The sequence below is a fragment of the Punica granatum genome, chromosome 3 (assembly GCF_007655135.1).
Source record: "Punica granatum isolate Tunisia-2019 chromosome 3, ASM765513v2, whole genome shotgun sequence".
NCBI lineage: Eukaryota > Viridiplantae > Streptophyta > Magnoliopsida > Myrtales > Lythraceae > Punica > Punica granatum.
This window is the reverse complement of record NC_045129.1, coordinates 6,383,940-6,399,746: the sequence shown is the minus strand read 5'-3', so window position 1 is coordinate 6,399,746 and position 15,807 is coordinate 6,383,940. Positions and strand designations below refer to the sequence as shown.

Here is a 15,807-nt window from a genome sequence, read left to right as displayed (position 1 = left end):
TCAGTTCGATTGTTTAATATTTTTATTATTACTTGCAAAACACTAATATTTAAATTGAAATACTATGTATTTGAGCTGAAAATATTAAATGTGATACCGTCACTTTATTTGTTATATTTGTATTCTCAAGAATGTATAAATAAAAAAACTATATATGTGTTATTATTATTATTATTATTTTTCTTTTTTTAAATTGATGACGATGATGAGGAGGAGGAGGGGGAAGACAAGTGCCCAACTCAGAGCAACCAGCCGACGCCATAGCCTACTTCTCTTCTTTCAAGTCGAAGCTCATTCGCGCCCGACCGCTCCGCCTGTCCCTTCCCTCCCCTCCCTCGTTTGCAGGATCTCGCCACAACAGCGACGACGACACCACCAGCATCAACCCCACAAAACCAAAACCCGTCATCCCGCCAACCTCGCTCTCTCTCTCTCTCTCTCTCTATCGACAGTTCCTGTCTCTGCTTCCCTCGCAAATCAAATCTCTCTTCCCGCTCCTCCAGCTGCTACGCCTTCGAAATTGCGCGCCGAGCGGTGCCGGACAGACTTGGGTGGCCCGCATTTGCCCAAAATTTCCCCCACCCCCACCCCCACCCCCACCCCCACCCGGCGGTGCAAACGTCAAAAAACCTTCAGCTTCACGTAAATCTCCGATTTGACCACAGAGCCGGAGCTGTAAGAGGTGAGAGTCCGCCGCTACAGAATTGCTTCCGCTCTGCTCTTTTCTCCTCCTCCTCCTCCTTCCCCCAGTAATCCAATGCAATTATGCAATTGGGATCGGCGGCAAGTTCGACGGTCGAAGAACCGATGAGTTTGCCCCCGAATTTGGATTGGAAAACCGGCCATACGATTCTTCTCGAGCTCGTATTCTCCGAGCATTTATCTTTTTTAATTTTTATTTTTCATGCAATTCTTTCCTATTTAGCTCTTAAAAAGAGAAAAAAGAGAAGGAACATTGAAATGAATTTGCAAATTTCAATGCGTTCGAATTTTCTGCAGAAAAAGAACACATTGACGGCTTTCCTTCGTTTGACGACAAAGAAAGTGTTCGATTTTGGTTGTTCTTCCTCAACATTTCCGAAATTCAGTTTCTGTTTTCTAGCTAGCAGGATTCTATTTACGGAGAATCCTCTCTGGGTTTGGCTCTGTCTGCAAATTTTGTAGTTTACCTTACCGCCGAAGCCAAATCTTTGTTCACGGAACCCAATCTGTCAATGAACTGCCCCGGAAGCTCAGAACCCCTCTGTGCGTTACGGTGAACGGACATTCCATGTGAAAAAAGTTTTCATCTTTCCGATGGTGAAACTGATGCGAGCCTCCCCTGCTTTGTTACATTCTACATTTCCACTGTTGTGTCAGCACATGAAGAGGAGACTTTGACAGTCTGTTAGGGTGGACCATTTTCAGAAAACTCCAAAACGGGGTTCATTAAATATTGTTGGATGTATGATATGAGATGTAAGAAAAAGTGAACACCGCCCATCCATATGTATTGTGTAGTATAGGAGAGTGGACACTTGTGGTTTCACATTCTGTATATGTTGTGTGTATGTATATGTACGTATTTGCTTTGACTTTTCCAAAGTTGATTAGCAGTCAAGCAAAGCAAATGGTGATTAACTAACTAATCTCATCTCTGTGCTTGAGAAGGTGAAATTGACATGTGGGTCATTGAGAACTAACCCAAGATTAGTTAGTCTATGCAGGAGGGTGATGATGGTAGGTGCGAAAAGTTGGCTGCACATCATGTCCCGTGGGATCACAACAAGGCTTGCTTTATGAACTCAGCCCTGAAAGCTTAATGCTCAATCAAACAGTGAGGGGAGTGAAGTTGTGGGGAACAGTGGGGAAGATGTGATGGCGCTTCATAAAATGCAGTGACTTTCTTCCAGGTTTTTTTTTTCTCGGGAATGGTTTTTGGTTTGGAGATCTGACTAGCGGGAAGCTGAGAGTGAAGGATGGTGGAGGAGACGGTCCAGGGGCCAAGTCTCCCTGAGGAGAAGATACTTGTTTCTGTCCGCTTGAGGCCTCTGAATCAGAAGGAGATTGCAAGAAATGATGTTTGCGATTGGGAGTGCATAAATGATGACACTATCATATACAGGAACGTTCTCTCTGTCTCAGAGCGTTCTGTTTACCCGAATGCCTATACTTTTGGTATGTGACTCCCATCTTTGAAGCTTATCTCAGCGCAATTATTCCCGCTTTCTTCAGAAACTATGTTTTTGCATACACGAGCTTCGATCTATCAACAGTGTGAATTTTGAGAAAATGTGCTCTCAGCCTCTCACTGCCTTCTCCAGAAAGACGCTCTCCACCATTTGCCATTTGAATTTGTTTTTTTTGAAAAATCTTCCCTCTTTTATGTTGACTTCTTCCGAACTTCGACTGGCCTGCAGATAGAGTTTTTGGGTGTGATTCCTCCACCAGGCAGGTTTATGAGGAAGGAGCAAAAGAAGTTGCTCTCTCAGTTGTCAGTGGAATAAATGGTGAGCATAATCCACATTTCCTTGATCTCATTCTGGTCTTCATGTTCAGTGAAACTCGAATGGGCTAAAAACTTTTGTTTGTTCCGTTTGCAGCTAGTGTGTTTGCTTATGGACAGACGAGTAGTGGGAAGACGTACACTATGAGCGGTATAACAGAGTATGCAATTGCAGATATATACAACTATATTGAGCGGGTAATTGTTTCTTTTTGTACTGCACACAGCTTGAATTGTACTATTATAAGTGTCGCTTAGAGTTCTTGATTTCTCCATGATGCTGCTTTCCCTTGTGGTAAAATGCAACTGAAAGAAACTTCCTTTTTTGCGGCATCAGCACAAAGAAAGGGAATTTGTTTTGAAGTTTTGTGCAATGGAGATTTACAATGAATCTGTCAGGGACCTCCTCAGCGCCGATAGCACCCCTCTAAGGCTTCTAGATGATCCGGAGGTGACTCTCTTTCTTGTATGCCGAGAAAATGTGCTTTTATAAAATATTTTGCTAAACCTTAGGTGTTTTTGACAGAGAGGGACTATAGTCGAGAAACTTACAGAAGAACCTTTAAGGGACTGGAACCACTTCCAAGAATTACTGGCTGTTTGTGAAGGTAAGCATCGGAGCCACATGCATTGTCTGGAGAATTTCTTCTTACTGCTTTCTTTTATTTGTGTTTTTCATAACAGTAATATTATGCATGTAATAGCTCAAAGACAAATTGGAGAGACAGCCCTTAATGAAACAAGCTCCAGATCACATCAGATCCTCAGATTGGTAGGATTCTCTTTGTTATCTTCCTATAGAGCTGGAAGTGGGGTAATCAATGACAAGATGTCTCACATAATATATATGCTTTCTGCTAGATAATTGAGAGTTCAACGCGTGAGCTCTTAGGGAAGGATAATTCAAGCATGCTTGCAGCGACTGTGGTATGAACATCTGATGCTCTTCTGGTTGACAATTTCTAATCGGTCTGAATGACGTGGGTTGTGGAATAAGTTAAAATTCTTCCTTTTATGCAGAACTTTGTGGATCTCGCGGGAAGTGAACGGGCTTCTCAGTCACTGTCAGCTGGTGCAAGGTTGAAAGAGGGTTGCCATATCAATCGCAGCCTGCTAACTCTGGGAACAGTCGTTCGCAAGCTGAGGTTAGCATTCATGGTTTGTTTTCTCTGTCTTCCGTGCTGTGTTGAAAGTTGAAACCCAATAAAACCATAGAGGATCTATCTAACTATAGTGTGAGATGCAATTATGCATGCTCTTCTTGGTAGTCTGTATATCTTCTCATATTGAGGATTATTCTTCTGCAGCATCCTCGTTCTTTTCTTTTCACCATTAAATCTGGTAATCTCCCCCATTATACTAATTCTTTGCTATGAAACTGCATTGGAGAGCTCTACTTTCAGTTTCTAATCAGAGTTACCAATAAGCTGACCAAATCAAGAGCGCAAGTTGTATATAACTATAATGTTATTTAGTACCTTTGTATAGCTGAGACCCACAACAGCATTGAAAATACACCCTACAGTAATCATGGCATCGGCCCCTTGTTGATAACTATGATATCGGTGCTACTACGCATGTCGAGTGCTTCTATCAGCTTGCATGATTATTCTGTCTGGCTTTCGAGCATGATAACATCTGAAAATTTAGGTTGGTTTATTAGTTGGCATTTGGGAGGACATGTGACACAACTAGGATGCCAATTGATAATTCATCCACATGTTGTCTGATAACATCTCCCTTTTGTTATTATCCTGATTGTTCATTCCATTTCATCCTCCCAGTGTTCCATTATTAATATTATTCTGTAAATTTAGCATATCATTATGATACATCACTCTTAATGATGTGTAGTTCTTTTTTTCTGGACGAATTCAGCAAGGGAAGAACGGGGCATATTCCATTCAGGGATTCCAAGCTAACTCGAATCCTACAGTCATCATTAGGGGGAAATGCGAGGACTTCCATCATCTGTACCATGAGTCCTGCACGAAGCCACGTTGAGCAATCAAGAAATACACTCTTGTTTGCAAGTTGTGCGAAAGAAGTTACTATTAATGCACAGGTTAATGTGGTCATGTCTGATAAGGCACTGGTAAAGCATTTGCAGAGAGAACTAGCTAGATTGGAAAGCGAGTTGAGAAGTTCAGGAATAGCCTCTGTCACATCTGATACTGCTGCATTGCTGAGGGAGAAAGACCTTGAAATAGAAAAGGTGATGCACAGGATTTTGATTACTTCGTCGCAGTTTTCAAATGTCGTTGACTACTTGTCCTGAAAGTTCTCATCTCCCAGTTACTCTCTGAATTTATGGTTGAATTTCAGCGTCAAAACGTTGAACGATCGTGTTCATTTTCAATTTCCCTTGAGTTCTTTAACAATATATTGAAACTATTGATGCTGTTCAAGGATAAATGAGCTGGATGAGCATTTTATGTCAAATCACTTAGATTCTGATCTGTGAACAGACAATTATTTGATCTTTATTGACCAGCAATAACAGGATTTTTTTTTTAATTTGTTTAACTCAGCCTCTACTGATTCTTGCAACCTGATTTCATTGCGATTTCCCTTTTTCATGAGGGATATATGAAAACGACTTGATCATTTTCATATTTGTTCATGCAGCTAAAGAATGAGATAGCAAAGCTAACTCAGCAACGAGACCTTGTTCAGTCTGAGGTTGAGGATTTGCGAAGATTGGTTGAAGATTGTGGACATTCAACTGTAAGATTATACGGAGTTGGTTTTTGAACCAAGATAGTATCTTTTTTTCTTGCTTAATTTTATATGAACCTTCTCTCCGGGTCATTGTTTTTTCTTATAATTGTTAATTCTACTCTAGGTTCATGAACACAACATTTACCCAAAACTTCGAGTACGACACTCTTGGGGATATGAAACTCCAACATCAGATAGACCCATATCTGTCGATTCACACTGTGTGAAAATTGGTGTCAGCACATTCGATGCATCCCAGTATTCCGAGGGACACAGTGGGACAGATTATGAGGAAAATGCAGCCCGAATTCCTGATTTTGACGTCCACTCGTTGGGATCTGATCCCTCTTCAGAGATTTCAATTCCTATTCTTAGTGCTGGAAGGAACAGCATTTCTCAGGACGAGAGTGAAGAGTGCAGATATGATGATTCCGAGGATTTCTGTAAAGTAGTTCGCTGTATCGAAATGGAAGATGACTGCTCAAACTTGCAGATAGCCTCTAATAATGCACCCAAATGCACTCAGGAACCGCAATGGGATGGACCTATACATCTCAGGGTAAAGGAAGAAGATATCATGCACTTGCCGGCCGCCAAGTATGGAGATGGAACCAAACCCGAATCACAGGGATCACCAAATTTGAAGGAAAATAATCAGTTGGAAAGTGTGCCCTATGCTTTTGTTTCCTTATCACCGGAAGAACCATTCGAGATGCTGCAGGAGAAGGAATTCTCGAGCTCGCGAAGCTTCAAGAAGGTGATCAGGAGCAGGAGTTGTAAAGCCAGTCTCATGGGAAACCTGTCTTTAAGTTCCTTCGAGGAGGTAGAAAAGAATCATAGCACGCTGCCAGTAGAAGACAAGGACCATAGCGGAATGCTTGAAAGATATGACAGGAAACTCTGTTCATTGGATTATGCTGCCCCTACCACTTTGTTGTCAAGAAATGGTTCTCAAAAGTCAGGGGACACTGCTGCAATTAATGGGCTTGAAGATCAGTGGGCCAGAGTTAGCCCACATGAGAGAACTATCATCATTGAAGTCGGATCAGATGACAAGGATAACAGTGTTAGAATCAGATTGGATGAGAATAATCAGCATGGTGATGAGGAAAATTGCAACAGTGTGATTAGTGATGATGAGGAAAATTGCAACGCCGCGATTAGTGATGATGAGGAAAATTCCAACGCCGCGATTAGTGACGATGAAGAAAATAGTAGTAGCTGCCATTCAATTTCAGAGACAAAGATTGCAATTGATGCTCATCAAGAGGATCAATCTGCCAATCCTGATGTGAGATTTTCCTATCTTGTCTCTCCTTTCTATTACTGCCTGTAAATTTTCCTTTCCAGTTTCATTTCCAACTATCTAATGGATCCTGAGGGGAGTCATGGATAAGTAAACTTTGAACCTAGTTGGGTTGGTGTTCTCTCAAGAGTGAATATGGGATGTTGAAGTTGATTATGAGGAATAACAGAGAGTACTAAAAATATTATTTATAAATCATCCTAAGGGATAAATATGCTAATTTTGCATGGTGGATGAGTTTCATTATGTATTGTTCTCCAAAAAAATCCTAGCTATGTTATGTGGTTAATAGTTAAAATACCAGTTATTTGTATATTGTCTTTCATGGATTTTACAACCGGATTGTCCATCTTTGTCAAGATGTGAAAATCATGGGCTCAAAATGATATCTTGAGGGCTCTACCAGCCGGCTCGATGGGTCAGTTGTATATTGGGTTATTTGGGACAGGATCAGTATGTGTTGTCCATTGCCCAGCCCCGCTTCGGTGTCAGAACTATGCGATGCTGTCTTTCCAAATAATTTGACAAAGACTTCAGCGATAAATAATAAATGCTCGCAAATGTGATTTGACTCTGCTTTATTTGCTGGTACAGGAGGCAAAACAATTGAATACGATCACATCTCCAGCAAAGAAGGTGAGGGACATAGGATTGGACCCAATGCAGGAGGATCCTGAAAGCCCTGATCATTGGCAGTTACAGTTCAGGAAGATCCAGAAGGAGATTATTGAGCTCTGGGATGCGTGCAATGTTTCATTGGTTCATCGGACTTACTTCTTCTTGCTCTTCAAAGGTGACCCTGCAGACTCCATTTACATGGAGGTGGAACTCAGGAGACTGTCTTTCCTCAAGAACACGTTTGATCGGGGGAGTCAAACTCTGGAAGGCGGTCGCACCCTGAGCGCGGCATCAAGGTATTGACTCTAGAATAAGCAAGAAAGATTGCTTCATGAAATTACTGTGCCTTTAGGTAATCTTGTGAATATGCCAGTAGATTGTTGTACAGTGCAGTAAATTCGCGCCCCTTATAATAATCATGCATCAGAATTACTGCTTAGTGTTAGTAAATAGCCGAGGGATGTCTCTTAAGTTTATTACCACATTCTTCACTCTTTTATATTGATGTTTGCGTGACTGACTTCCTGCGGTAAATAGTACTACCGTTCAGTAGCTTGCTACTACATCTAGATCTCTTCTGTCAATAATACCACAACTCTGTTTTCATATTCTCTTACAATAGCCTGCGGGATCTTTGCCGCGAGAGGCAGATGCTGAGCAAGAAGATGCAGAAGAAGCTCTCTACAATAGACAGGGAGAGGCTCTTCCTCACGTGGGGCATTGGCTTGGACTCGAAGAACAGGAGCTTGCAGTTGGCCCATCGCCTTTGGACCCGCACAGATGACATCGACCACATATCTGAAAGTGCCTCCATTGTGGCGATGCTTGTGGGGCTCGTCCCTGCAGAGGAGGCCCCGAAGGAAATGTTCGGCCTGAACTTTGCGCCTCGGGGATCAGGCAGGAGATCAAATGTCTTCAGAAAGAGAGTGTTATCTCTACTGTGAGGTCGGCGGCCCAAGTCTATCTCCTTTATGTTTGCCAATACAATATCGGTTCTTCATGCCTCGGCGATCAGTACAGGTTAAATACAGGTTTAGAAAGACTCAGGTGCTTGTCTTCCGAGTTGTCTCTGTTGTAAGTTAGATGTGTAAGTCACGTTTATTGGCTGTCCTATTAACAGGCAGAGTGTTCTTCGGCCTGTGATTATTGATGTGGTTGGTAACATTTGTACAAAAGAAAGGCTTTGTAAAATTTACTGGAGGTCGGAGACTTGTGGCAATTGAAATTTGATCCTTTAAAGTGTTTCAGCTTTCTAAATTCTACTTGAACCCATTAGCAAATAGGGAGTGGTTGGTATAAGCTTTCAGAAAGAAGCCTTCTGAGGAAACTGCAAACGAATTCGATAACTGATAAATTGCATCTCAAGCCTCGGCATTACAATCCGATTCTTCAATCATGAAACCAAAACCGGCAGGGAAACATAAAATAAAATGGATGACTTGGCACAAATCCGTTGGGGCTTATTAAACAAACGTAAATCGGGCTTTGCCTATCACTCAGTAAAGGGAGCAGAGGGATGGACTCCACTAAGATCTGCACGGGCACTTATAGAGGATGGCTCCTCGTCTTCGCCATGATGTTCTTCTGGCTGCCAATGCTAACACAAACAATATACGACTGTGTCAATTGACATGGAAAAATTGTCGATTCCAAGAAAAGAAAGATTCAATGGACAAAGCGTACTTAGTGATGGATCTATCCAGTATTGTTATTACAGCTACTCGATAAACAATTGGGAATTGAAGACACGAAAGATTCACTCTGTAAGTTGCTTTTGGTGTTGAATTTGGCCCTGGAAACTTCGGAAAATGGTCATTTCTAATCCGAAAACTTTTGCAAAATCGATTGTTGTTTCAAGACATTTCGGCTGGGTGCAAAAATAGCAGCATAAGGTGCAAAGTACTTTTAACATACCTGGACTTCGATGACTTGGCAATGCTCCAGTTTTTTCTCAGAATCCCTGAAAAATTCATTGGGCATATTTGTGAGAATAAGTTCCTCCAGTGACTCGAGATGCTTCAGACTATCGATCCCTTCGAATGGAAGGTTTGGACACTTTCGAATTTCGAGCTCTTTAAGTTTATGCATGCTGCCTGGCTCCACAGTCAACTTCGTCAGTTCAGTGAGTTGCCAGAGCTTCAAAACCCGGAGGCTCGGGAATGCATCCTTTGAGCACCTCATTTCCGTACCTACGTATGATTTGGCTAAGAGGCTCAAGGTTCTCAGTTGCTGTAACTGCCCGAGGTTGTGCATCGGGTCCTCTGAAAACTCGGACTTGGACAGCGTGAGGAACTCGAGGCATGAAGGCAGCTGGTTTGCTTCCACATTTTGGAATCTCCCGCGCAGGTACAGGTCGAACAGATTGCGAAGCTCGGGCATGGAGGGAAGGCTAGGCGGGGGCGACTCCTTATCCTTTTCTTTGTCTGTTTTGGTATTCGACTCCTTATCCTTTTCAATCATGACCAGCTTCAGAGACTGAAGATTGGTCAGCTTGGACACCCACCCGGCTATATTGTTCCCACGGTTGCCGCTCCACTGGGATTTCATCCCGAGCTTGGTAAGGTGTCTCAAGGACTTCATCAGGCCATTCACTAAGTTGTCATCAATGCTGCTCACATATAGCCCAGTCAAGGTTCGAAGGTCTGGTAAGAACCCTGAGCTCGTGCAACGTTTGAGGATCGATGGATCAACGGGAAACCCATTCAAGTAGAGGTGCCGGAGGCTCTTAGACTTCCAAAGGGAAACCGGATGGACTATATTGGTGTTCTTAATGTCCAAGGTCTCCAGTTGTGGGAGATCGCCGACGGAGTCGGGGAGTGAATCCAGGACCGTAGACCTCAATCCAAGGTACTTCAAGAGGACTAACCTCCCGATGGCTTGGGGCAAGTATGGCTTGTAAACACCTTCCAGGTCGAGTACCCTTAGGAGCTGGTGACTGTTCTGCGAAGTCACGGCTCGGAGGAACTTACCTAGGTCTCTGGTGAGGATTCCCTTCCGGGTGTAAAAGGAATTGAAGGAACGCATTCGCTGGATGATGTAAGGGTCCGACAAGCTGAAGCTCTCAATGTTGGAGTTTTCCGCTAGCCAACGGATGCTGGACTGCCGCCTTTTGAACCTGTCCGATTCCGCCTGAGTTGGCCCAGAATCTTTTGGCTTTTGGTCGTGGATGTGGAGGAGGCCAAGGTCAACCGCTTGGCGACGGAACGTATCATAGAGAGGTGTCACCACTTGGCACGTCCTTGGGGTCCCGTTGGGCTTCCAACTCACCACTTCGACCATGTTGCTCAGTATCAGGTCCTCCAGATACTTCTCCCCCCGGTCTACGGGATTCACGGGGAGCCCGTCATCGCACTGACCCATCAGCAACTCCTCGCCAAGCCATAACCGTATTATCCTTCGTACCGGGATTGGCGTAGCTTTAGGGAAGAGTGTCAAGTAAAGAAAACATGGCTTTTCTTCCGGCCGCAAGTAATTGTACTCTCTTGATCACGTCATGCCAATTCTTATTCTCGCGACTAAGGTTCATCAATAGCCCGCCCAGCAGAACGATCTTGAGGGGCAAGCCCCCACTCGCTGGGAAGATATTGTCCCTGATGTCCTCATCCTGCAAGTTGATTTCCGAGCTACGCACTTTCTCCTTAAAGAGCTTCACAGTGTCCTCCTCCCCCAAATTATTTAGTTTGATCTTACTGTCAGCTTTATCTGCCATTGGCGAGCTTCGGGTCGTGACCAGGACACGGCCTTTGTTGGAGAAGGGAAGGGACCACATGAACGCATGCCAGGAATCAGTGTTGTCGTAATCATCCAACACTATGAGGTAACTCTGGTCATAAAGTTCCTTCTGGAGAGCTTGCTCCACCTCCTCGTCGTCCATGTGCTCGCTGTTCCTCAACACCTGTTTTGAGATCTGCTTCAGGACCGCGTACCTTATATCTTTGAGTGCACGATCATCCGAGACGTGTACCCAGGCTCGGCATGGGAAATGCTTCTTGATTTCCGGTAGGTTGTAAATCCTCCAGGCGAGGTACGTCTTCCCCGACCCTTTTTCACCAACGACCGCACAGCATTGGAGCCACTCAACACCATGATGGATGACCCCGTGGCGAGCAACACAGAATATGCTAGTGTTCTCAGCGGTGTCTTCTTGGTCGGCATTGACTCTTCTCCACCGGTCGTAGTACTGGTGGCGCCCTTCGTTGGGGATGGAATACCTGGAATCAGTGCCAGCCCCTTTTGAGTCCAGGTGTTGGTCCTCAAGTACCCGAGTCACGTTGCTGAGGAAGAGCCTCATCTTCCGCAAGAGGATGCCCTTCCACAACAGTGGCTCGAGCACGTCGAGAACGGGTACGATAGTCACCTGCTCCGAATGGACCATCCGGCGGAAGAAAATGTCGATGTTGTCCTCGACCTCGTAGAGGACTGGCAGGAGGCGTTTCGTCCACTCAATATGGCTTTCCATCTTGCCTTCGTCCTTCAAGAACTTATAGACCCGTTTGAGCTTTGGGATCACTTTGTCGACCTGACTCTTCAGCACGGGGCACACCTCCTCCTCGGCCGACTTGAGCTTCCTCAGCTTCTCTGTCATTATCACCACCACGGCATCAGCCACTATATAAATCGGCAGGCTCTCCCTATCTCTCTCCATTTATTCACCGAAAGCAAGCTCTCTTTTCTCTATTTCCCTTTTCTCTTCTAAGGTTGCAGGTTCTTCTTTGCTGCTGGGAATTAGGATCCTTGGGTTACCTTACTTATAGTCCTCAACTGTGTGTCGATAGGTTCTTTCCGTGAGAGGATGATCATATACGCGCAGCACAATGTAGCTACCAACCTTGCTTCCATTCATGATTCTTAACCTTGGCTTGTGTTCCATAACTATCAAAAAGAGAAAACCCAAGTGAACGAATGAGAGAAAGAGATCGACCCAGGCTTTACTCTGGACCCAAGTAAAGCTAAGATCCACCCCGTGGAAAATGTTCCCGAAGAATATCGGTCCGATTGTCTCTGAAGCCTCAGCTTGAAGAGATGAATAAAAGAGAAGCAATTTCTGAGACATTTCTACTTTGTTATATTCCAAGAAAGCATGATTCCTATGTTTTGCTTGCATAAAACCATGTCCGGAATCTCCATTTCGCTCTTTCTTCGTTGAGGAGAACAGAATAATCTAATTTCAGGTTTTTATCCTTTACAAGATATCTCGCTGCATTTCAATATCTCACTTCATTATCTTCCACGATAACGTGATAAAAAAGCAACCAATCATATCTTTATCTTATATATAAAACTAATGGCAGAGCACGTGCATTGTACAGAATAGAATGCGATTATATTATATTTTTGTTATGTAAAATATTGTTATAAGTTGTTAAAAATAATAATTTAAAATCAATAGCAATTTACTATATTACTATTATATATAAGACTAATAGTAATATCATTTTATGAATAAGATAATGAATAATTTGGTACGTTAATACAAATAAAATAGGTGAAAAAATTATAAAACTCATGTCCGCCGCTTTGAAAAGAGATTATGTCTCACGTTAACTATATACATAAAATGGAGAATCCAAAAATTTTACAAAAGTTTACATGTAGAAAAACAGAAAGGTTGAAAAACTCACATTCACATCTAATGATAGACGTACCAAAATAAGGTCATGTGATTACAAAAAATTAAGAATTGGCATTTAATAGTAGCAATATTTTTTCAGAGACAAATTAGGTAGGTCCGCTATTTATATATAAATAAAACAACATATCTATATCTATCTATATATATAAGAATATATCATCTGATTTGCTTTTTAAAAGTAAATATGATCTTACGTATTTATTTTATTGGGATCTTTTCATAAAATACTTTTAATATAAAATAAAAAAATTCAGAAAATAATGACGGTTCCCATAAGTCTATATCTATATCTATATTTATATATTTTAAAAAATTAAAAATTTCCTCTTCTAAAAGAAGTTTAAAACATCGAGAAAATAACGACAGTCCCACCAATATATATTTATATTTATATGCTTTAAAATCTTAAATATAAGGATTCGTTTTACAAAAAAAGAAATAGAAAACCGAGAATGATGACTAATTCCACAAATATATATTTATATTTATAAAATTTTTAAAATTTAAAAATTTGAAAAGATTTTTTCAAGAAGGCTAAAAAAGTCTAGAAAATAATAACCAGTCCCACAAATCTACATTTATATATTTAAAAAAAATTAAAAACCTTGTTTTTAAGAGATAAGGCTCTCAAAAATTTGAGAAAATTTCATTAAAAAACCAAGTGAGGCCATTTGGCTACACAACTCTGCTTTATATTTTATATAGATAGAGATGTACATTTTTTGAAAGGTTGATATTTCCAAACTTATAATCTTGTTGAAACAAACAAACATTGATTGATTTAAGCGGTTGGACGCTTATTTTCCTCAAAGAAAGTTTCGGATTTGAGTCTTCATTATATATAATAACATACATTAATTTCTTGACAGGTTGATATTTCAAAACTTAAAATCTTGTAGAAATGTCTCCCAGTTTCTCCGTTTTCTTTCTTTTTGGCATAGATCCAATAATTGACATTGTATCCATCACTCAATGATAAGGAACTGGAACATAAGGCAAACGTTTCCACTATCTGTAGAATTATTCGTGGAGCCCACGCGTTGCATGAAATACTACACCAATCTAAAAAGAAATTATAATTAAAAATTTAAAAGAAAAATTCCTTCGAGAATCAAAATTGAAACAAAAATAATAAAACAAACAAACAACCTTCATGTTTAGTGTAAACAAACTTACTTTTTGGGAGCTTGCGTATAGGAATAGCCTTTCTAGAGATAAAATTCATATCACCAATCTTGAGAAAAAATATGAGAAAACAAGTAAAAATTAGAGAAAAATAAGAAAAAGGAAAAATTACCATAAAAATGAGAGAAAAAAAATAAAAGTATAAATTTAATCAACTCACTTGCATATATTTCAAGAGCTTAATTGTAGTTGTAGACGTATTATTTGAGAGCTGAATAGGTCCGTGTGCATGTGTATGATAATTCATGTTTATAACTGTAACTATCATATATAATCTACATAAAATATAATTAGATTTGTTTTCCTTTTTCGGTGAACAAATCTGATTTATTTTTTGAAAAGAAAATATAATTCACAATTATATATATATATATCTAATCTATTTTTTTAAAAATGGATATCTATAAAAACATATTATTTACATATACTTTTTCTTCTTATATATAATGAAGGTTGTCCACGTAACCATATGTTAATATATTTATATTATGTATAAATAAATAAATATATATATATAAATATTATTTTCATGTTAATATTGATGTGATCAAATATTAATTTTTATTTTACAAAATTCGAGATTATTAAATAGTATCTATACATATAATAAAGTCTTCCCATTTATTTCAAATACATTATGTTATATAAATTATAAAAATTAAAGAAATCAAGAAATCAGATTTTATGATGAGATATCTTTAAAAACTATTTTTTGTTAAAATAATTCAGAAAATAAAACTAAAGAAATAAAAACCCAGAAAACTCATTTCAAAAACATATGCTACTATATACTTAATTTTGATGTTAATATTCATGTGATGAAATATTAATTTTTATTTAAAAAATTCAAGATTATCAAATGATATCTATACACATAATAAAATCGTCTCATTTACTTCAAATACATTATGTTATATATAAAAATTATAAAAATTAAAGAAATCAAGAAATCGGATTATATGATTAGATATCTTTTAAAAAAAATTGTTAAAATAATTCTGCAAATAAATAAAAACCTAGAAGACTCCTTTCAAAAAATAAATACTAACATATACTTATTTTGATGTTAATATTAATGTGATGAAATATTAATTTTTATTTTAAAAATTCAAGATTATCAAATAAAATCTATACATATAATAAAATCTTCTCATTTATTCCAAACAAATTATGTTGTATAAATTATGAAAATTAAAGAAATCGAGAAATTAAATTTTATGATGAGATATCTTTAAAAAATAATTTTTTATTAAAAATAATTGGAAAAATAAAAACCTAGAAAATTTCATTTAACAAAGAAGGTGAGGGACATAGGACCAATGCAGGAGGATCCTGAAAGCCCTGATCATTGGCAGTTACAGTTCAGGAAGATCCAGAAGGAGATTATTGAGCTCTGGGATGCGTGCAATGTTTCATTGGTTCATCGGACTTACTTCTTCTTGCTCTTCAAAGGTGACCCTGCAGACTCCATTTACATGGAGGTGGAACTCAGGAGACTGTCTTTCCTCGAGAACACGTTTGATCGGGGGAGTCAAACTCTGGAAGGCTGCCGCACCCTGAGCGCGGCGGCATCAAGGTATTGACTCTAGAATAACCAAGAAAGATTGCTTCATGAAATTATTGTGCCTCTAGGTAATCTTGCGAATATGCCAGTAGATTGTTCTACAGTGCAGTAAATTCGCGCCTCTTATAATAATCATGCATCAGAATTACTGCTTAGTGTTAGTAAACAGCCGAGGGATGTCTCTTAAGTTTATTACCACATTCTTCACTCTTTTATATTGATGTTTGCGTGACTGACTTCCTGCGGTAAATGGTACTACCGTTCAGTAGCTTGCTACTACATCTAGATCTCTCCTG

General features: G+C 39.9%; 3 protein-coding genes across 8 annotated transcripts; 1 reads left to right on the top strand and 2 right to left on the bottom strand.

Moving 5' to 3' along the window:
- Positions 1 to 205: 205 nt before the first annotated feature.
- LOC116199011 (kinesin-like protein KIN-7F) lies at positions 206 to 8,374 on the top strand. 5 transcript variants are annotated; one of them, XM_031529300.1, is made up of 14 exons: positions 206 to 682; positions 1,707 to 2,157; positions 2,400 to 2,489; positions 2,583 to 2,683; positions 2,823 to 2,936; positions 3,012 to 3,093; positions 3,190 to 3,257; positions 3,347 to 3,412; positions 3,506 to 3,630; positions 4,364 to 4,700; positions 5,114 to 5,212; positions 5,331 to 6,497; positions 7,107 to 7,426; positions 7,753 to 8,374. In XM_031529300.1, the coding sequence occupies exons 2-14, from the start codon at positions 1,959 to 1,961 to the stop codon at positions 8,072 to 8,074; spliced, it is 3,090 nt and encodes a 1,029-aa protein (XP_031385160.1). In that variant the 5' UTR covers positions 206 to 682; positions 1,707 to 1,958; the 3' UTR covers positions 8,075 to 8,374. The 5 variants fall into 5 exon arrangements, with proteins under 5 accessions (XP_031385160.1, XP_031385155.1, XP_031385159.1 ...); XM_031529295.1 differs by having other exon boundaries at positions 4,340 to 4,700; XM_031529299.1 differs by having other exon boundaries at positions 1,698 to 2,157; positions 4,340 to 4,700.
- An 84-nt stretch (positions 8,375 to 8,458) lies between these two features.
- LOC116199014 (disease resistance protein RPM1-like) lies at positions 8,459 to 10,519 on the bottom strand. Of its 2 annotated transcripts, none has more exons than XM_031529303.1 (2): positions 9,045 to 10,519; positions 8,459 to 8,727 (listed from the first exon to the last, which is right to left on the bottom strand). In XM_031529303.1, exons 1-2 carry the CDS (start codon positions 10,488 to 10,490, stop codon positions 8,623 to 8,625), a joined length of 1,551 nt encoding a protein of 516 aa, XP_031385163.1. In that variant the 5' UTR covers positions 10,491 to 10,519; the 3' UTR covers positions 8,459 to 8,622. The 2 variants fall into 2 exon arrangements, with proteins under 2 accessions (XP_031385163.1, XP_031385164.1); XM_031529304.1 differs by having other exon boundaries at positions 8,459 to 8,718.
- Positions 10,520 to 10,548: 29 nt separating this feature from the next.
- LOC116200317 (putative disease resistance RPP13-like protein 3) lies at positions 10,549 to 11,775 on the bottom strand. The gene has a single exon (XM_031531177.1). It carries the CDS (start codon positions 11,773 to 11,775, stop codon positions 10,549 to 10,551), a length of 1,227 nt encoding a protein of 408 aa, XP_031387037.1.
- Between the last annotated feature and the right edge of the window lie 4,032 nt (positions 11,776 to 15,807).